This window comes from Vombatus ursinus, unplaced genomic scaffold (genome assembly GCF_900497805.2).
Source record: "Vombatus ursinus unplaced genomic scaffold, bare-nosed wombat genome assembly UNPS02015255.1, whole genome shotgun sequence".
NCBI classification, from domain to species: Eukaryota; Metazoa; Chordata; class Mammalia; order Diprotodontia; family Vombatidae; genus Vombatus; species Vombatus ursinus.
In genome coordinates, this window is record NW_020955033.1 from 39872979 (window position 1) to 39879406 (window position 6428).

Here is a 6428-nt window from a genome sequence, read left to right on the forward strand (position 1 = left end):
ATCTATTGGCTCTTTCCATTTGTACAGAGTATACCCAGGACTACAGGCTACATTCTGTGTTAACTCTAGAGAGCAACCCTAGAACTAGGTAAATGTTTCCAATAAGCAGCTTTCGGATCAGTAGAAATAAAACCAAAATGCTTTGAGCATTCCAAAAAATGGAATGGGGCTTCTAAGTGAGTGAGGTAGTAACTTCCTGATCCTTGGGTATGTTTAAGCAGGAACTATATTGCCAGGTTTAAGAAATGAGTAGAAGAGATTCCTGCAGTAGGGGGGAGGTTGGATGAGAATCTCTAAAGTTTAGGATTCTTTTTGTTCTAAAGAACTTTTTAATTGCCTTCAACACCTAACCTTTTTGGGCATATAGTAAGTGTCCAGTAAATATCAATTGATTGATTAAATATAACTCATCAGTTGTAAGAGTCTAAAGGACTCTGTGATATTCATATTGGTGTCCCTAACATATAATAATAATAATAGGTAGCATTTATATAGAGCTTTAAAATATTAAAAGGTAGGTGCTAATATTATCCCCATTTAATGAATGAAGAAACTGGGGCAGACAAGTTAAGCAGTTTGCCCAGGGTCACACAGCTAGTAAGTGTTGGAGGATGGATTTGAACTCAGGTCTTCCTTCCTAATTCCAGGGGCCATTCTATGGGCTGTACCACCTAGCTGCCTCTACATAGTGCCTAACATAGTGCTTTGCAGATGCAAATCTCTCAGTGACTTTTTTGATGAATGAATAAATGAATGAAAGTGAATAAATTCAAATGAATGAATAACTCAGCAGTATTTTTCATGCAAATTACTTGCTACACTTATCACCTTAACTTTGAACTTTTCTTTTGTAACTCTATGTGATTCTTTGTCACATAAGTTTAGATTATTGTTTGTCCTTCATTCTTTTTTTGGGGGGGGGTTAGGCAATGGGGTTAAGTGACTTGCCCAGGGTCACACAGCTAGTAAGTGTTAAGTGTCTGAGGCCCTGAGTCCGGATTTGAACTCAGGTCCTCTTGCCTCTAGGGCTCTGTGCCACCTAGCTGCCCCTGGCCTTCAGTCTGGAAAAGGACCATGACATCAGGAAGATGAAGCCATGACTTACAAATGAATTAGATTTAAGTGAGGGAGGGCTGTGCAAGGTCACCAGCCTCACTTTCTCCTCTGGAGCCATCTGGGTCCAGTGGCAAGATATAGATCAGAATGACTGGAGATGGCCCCTATGGGCTTAAAGCATGTTGCTGGAAATATAGGAGATTAGCTGAATATGTTACCTTTTGCTTTCCATGGATCTCATTTAAATATTTCATTTAATTTTATGTAACTTTTAAAAATGTCATTTCCCCCAAGCATATTTGCATAGTCTTATGAATGGCTGAAGGGAGGATGCCTGAGAATTTTACTTTTGTCTTTCCCCTACATGCCTTGTAGGCATCTGCTTCCTAATTGAAGAGAATAAGTTACAAAACTAATATCTCTCCTGGGGTGTCACCTTTAGATGCCATGAGTCATTGCTCTTCCCTTCACAATCCGGCCAGATTTGTTTTCAAAGCATTATCAGCCTTGTCTTTGGCTTAAGTTTGTTAAAGCCAAGCAGCATTTATCATGCCAATTAGTAATTAATCTGCTTCTTGTATATATATTCTAAGGGTGTGGATCCTTTTTTCATTTAAAATGTAATAGCAAATTATATAAGACAAGGAAAATTTAAGTAGTTACAGAAATAAGTTTTCAAACTGAGACCATGCCCTAGGACTTGAGCTGTCCTATTACCTCCAGGATCAAATATAAAGTCCTCTGTTTGGCGTTAATATCTCTTTATAACCTGGATCCTTCTTATCTTTCTTGTCTTCCCACACTTTTCTTCCCTCCATGCCAGCTATACTGGCCTACTTTGAAGTTCCTCAAACATGATGATCCATTTTCCTATGTATGCCTTTGCATTGGCTGTCCCCGAATCCTTGAATGCTCTGTCCCCTCACCTATGCCTCTTGGTCTCTTCGGTTTCCATCAAAACCATATCTGTATGGAAGCCAGGTAAACCGATAAGCGTAGGCAAGGGGGCATTGATACATATATTTATATACATACATTGTATACATATATCTTGTATATACCTAATAAATTAACCTTGTATCCTCTGCAAAGAAGGGAGCATGGTGCATTTTCTCAATAGAATTATTTTGAATAATTCTACTTCCTTCAGGGAAGATTGGAAGGGAAAAAAAGAAGACACAAGTTTAAATACCACTTGACTTTTTTTTTTTGAGAGATATAAGCTATCCAAATTATTCTGAAATTTTAAGAAGGCAAACAAAATTAGTGTTTGCTAAATAATTAATGTCTATTACAACTGACATCATAAAATAAGTCAAATTTATGAAACATCATTGTATTTTTACATGTTATATGTACACTTTATTTACAATGGATTTATGCTTATTTTACAGAACTTCATAGATTTTCTTATATTAAACCCTTACATGTTTTATCTCCCAGAAGAATGTAAGATCTTGGAGGACATTCATTTGTTTTTATAATCTCAGCCTTTGTACATCACCAGTACTTATTAAGTATTTTTTAAATTGAAAGAAAAGTGCATTGGGCTGGGATTCTGGTTACCTGGGTTCTCTTTCTGTCTATTAACGAGCTTTGTGAATTTGAAGAAGTCACTTCATCTATTTGGGTCCTTTTCCTCCATTACTTCAATTATTTCTAACACTAAACACTATGCCTAATCCTTAATAGGAACTTAATAAATGTTTATTAACTGTAGATTGATTCAGGCACAATCTTATAATTTTGCATAATTAGAGGCAGAGGTATAATTTGTTGTCAGAGATTTAGTTTGCACTGAATGTAAATGCCAGTTGTGCTTATGGGAAGTAAATGATCTGCCTTACGATATAGTTTTCATTTTGTTATAAAGTGGGAATGTATGGAAATATGTTTAGTATGATTGTACATGTATAGCTTATATCAGATTGCTTGCCATCTTGGTGGGGTGGGGGGAGTGAAGTGGAGAGAAAAAAAACTCAAAATCTAACAAGAGAGAATGTTGAAAACTATCTTTACATGTAATTGGAAAAAAATAAAATACTATGAAGTGGAAAAAATATTTTTTAAAAAGTGGGGATGATCTGAACTCTGTGAATGTAAAGCAATTATTTTATGACAATCTACTGTTTCATAATACTCATGGCTATAAAACTGAGAGGGCTTCCTGGAAATTCATTCAGGGCTTTGTTTCCCTACCTTATTCCCCCATTATGCTTGCATTTTGTCAGCAAAAAAAGAAAACAGCTGGAGAGTAGGGGTGGAATGTCTTGCTGAGATAGAAGACAAATTAATAAAACTAGAACAAATCAACTTCCTGCAAGTCTTCATCTAAAATGTAGGTTTTAAATAGTCTTTTGATATCACATAATTCTTGCAAACAGGAAATCCTTTCCAATAACTCATTGAAATCCATTCTGTTGTAAGCCCATTCTTTCTTGATCATACCCTGGGGACTTACTACCATACCACCATATGTAGACTGTATCAGAGTCATAAAATCTTATTGTAGGAAAGAACCTCAGAGCCCATCTAGGCCAGTTGTCTCATTTCCAATATGATGAAACTGAAGCTCAGAGAAAGTAAGTGACTTTCCCAAAGACACCCAATGAATTAGTGGCAGATCTAGAAGTAGAATGAACTGGCCCTCAGCCTATGGTCTTTGTACCTTATTACATTGCCTTTCATATATAGTTGAAGGTCATAGAAAATCTGCCTTCAGCCTTCTCTTCTTCCAGTAAAATAGTCCCAAATTATTTAGTCTTTCCTATTTGCTAGTACTTTATCTGACTTCTCTCTTTTATCACATTGCATTAAAAACAATTAGAGAGGATTCTGAGTTGTATATATCCTTAAAAGCCAGCTAACTATCTACTGAGTTATCTAAGAGATGACAGAGCAGGCATTCTTTTGAAGAACTCTTCCCCTGCTAGCAAAAGGAGAAATCATAATGAAATCTTTCTACCATCAATTCAAACCAGTAAGCACTTATTAAATACCTATTCTGTGGCTGGCACTGTACCAAGTACTGGTGTTACAAAGACAAAAATCATTTGTAACTTTCAGGACAGTAGTTTCAGTCAAGTGATGAGGTTGGAAGAAGTGAATGTGGTGTGAACAAATGAAGGCAATGAATTTTGACAATCTTTTCTAGGAGTTTCTTAAAGAAATGGGAAATATAGGGTAGCTGGAGGGGATGGTAATGTTGTATGAAGATCTTTATTTTTCTTAAAGACAGGAGATTTAGGCATATTTTTACTCTTCAAAGCATCATAACACCTCAGAGTTAGAAGGCATCTCAGAGGTCATCTAGAGTAACCTAAATCTGAACAAGAATCCCCACTATAACATACCTAACAAGTGGTCAACCAGTCTTTGAAGATCTGTGAGGGAGAACCCCTCTACCTCCAAAGGAACTCATTCTACCTTTAGATAGCTCAGTTAGGAAGTTTTCACTTCATCAGTCCCATTTGATTCCTTGAATTTTCCACCCTTGCTTCTAGTTCTGCTTCTAAGGATATGCAGATCATGTCTAATCCTTCTTCCAGATCATAGCTTTTCAGATATTAGAAGATTGTCCTCCTCTTCCTCTCTTAGTCTTCCCTTCTCCAGGCTAAACACTCCCTCCCCCATCCTAAACTATATAAACAATTATGCCCCTTTTAAAATTAGGGCTCAACGCAATCTGAAACAATTTTTACAGTGTTGAAGAATTTAAGTCATCTGGACAAATTCCTAACTGCTGAAAATTAGTGCAACTCTAATAGAAATTGAACGTTAAATCTCACAAGTTCTATTTCTCTTATAAAATGAAGGGTTTGGACTATGTAATTTGTGGTCCCTTCTAAGATCCTATCATTCTGTTGGTTAAGAAAATGAGGTGGGGACTTTTTGGAATGGTGGTGGGCTCCTTATAAGTCATAGGCTGATTGCATTTTAATCACAGGTTCATTGCAGAAGAATCTACTGCTGCTGGGGAAAAGTGTGTCCTTACCGACAGCCCTACCTGGATCATTGACCCTATTGATGGTACTTGCAACTTTGTACACAGGTATGCATAAGGTCATGAGAAGTCTTAAATTCCTGTTTGTAATTCTTTTTTATAATACTGGTTTCATTCTCCTAGAAGCAGTATTTTTTAAGATTGAAATCTGTGAACAAAAAATTATTAAACTATAGCCTGAATATTATTGATTCAAGCCCTATTTCTGACATGTCATGGCTATGTGAAATTATGAAAATCACAGTAACCTTTCAGTGTTCTAGGCAACTCTGTTAAGACTGAGATTATATTCTACTCATTGTTAGGTTCATTTTCATAACGTGAGTCATTTATCATCAAATTGTTTGGCTGCTCATCTATCCATAGGCATCTTTACAATTTACATGTGTAACTGTGCTGTATTGAATACAATTCAGTTCAATTTAGCAAACATTTATTAAGCACTTACTATGTGCAGGGCATCTTTATAGGTGCCATGAAAAAGATGCTTCCTCCAAATGGTTTACATTTACACTGAGCATACAGGGCTGAATACAAAAGATACATTTAGAGGTCTTTGTATTCCATACAGGCTTCTAGACTATCCTAAAGAAGTAAGGGGGAGGGATAGAGAGCTTAAGAATACAGGCATGAACTGAATTTAGGGATTGGCAGAGAACTAAAAGGAGATAAAAGCTATGGTTACATGAATTATACAGGTCCAAAGCCTCCAAACGACTTTTGGCGATTCATATACAAGATTTCCATCCTTTTTAGTGATCATTGATATTGAGACATAGAGAGGCATCTTTGTCAGAATTGGAATTTAAATAATGGCTTTAGGTGTCAACATTCTTCTGGGAAAATATTCTGCTCTTTTCTTTTATTGGCAAAAATGTTTATAATTACCAAACTGGGATTTGGTTTTGTTTTTTCATTTAATTCAATTACTCTAAACCTTTTCTAGCCTTGCAGCCCTAAATTAGACACTAGTAAGGTTTTGAATTCCTAAGGCCTAAAAGGAAGTTAAAATAGATAATGTTAATTTTAATTTGTGTAATTTATGTTTATCAGTGATTATTCAAAGACCTTACAAACAGAAAGCTGCAACATAAAATGAAGGAGTCAATCATGCCATACAACTTTGCTGATGTGCAGGCTATGTATGAGACATAGCTTGGGTCTCTGGCTTCCTAAGATCCCAGCAAAGTATTAAATATGTAGAGCTGCTGAGCAGTGATCCATCTCAAGGATGTTATTGGGAGGCAGGCTAGCACTTTATCACCACTATTGTTGTGGTTGAGTAATGACTGACCCCAGAGCACATCTCTTTTCCTACCTGGTACCTCCATACCCAGAAAAGCTCTTCATTCACTCCCCTGTACATTTG

At 36.3% G+C, this 6428-nt stretch overlaps 1 protein-coding gene across 1 annotated transcript in view; it reads left to right on the forward strand.

Annotated features, from left to right (window-relative positions):
- LOC114031928 (inositol monophosphatase 2) overlaps positions 1 to 6428 on the forward strand; it is a 77021-nt gene that overhangs the window by 44026 nt on the left and 26567 nt on the right. The window contains exon 3 of the mRNA XM_027847143.1: positions 5003 to 5107. Coding sequence (XP_027702944.1) covers positions 5003 to 5107 — 105 coding nt within the window. The remainder of the gene's footprint in view (positions 1 to 5002; positions 5108 to 6428) is intronic.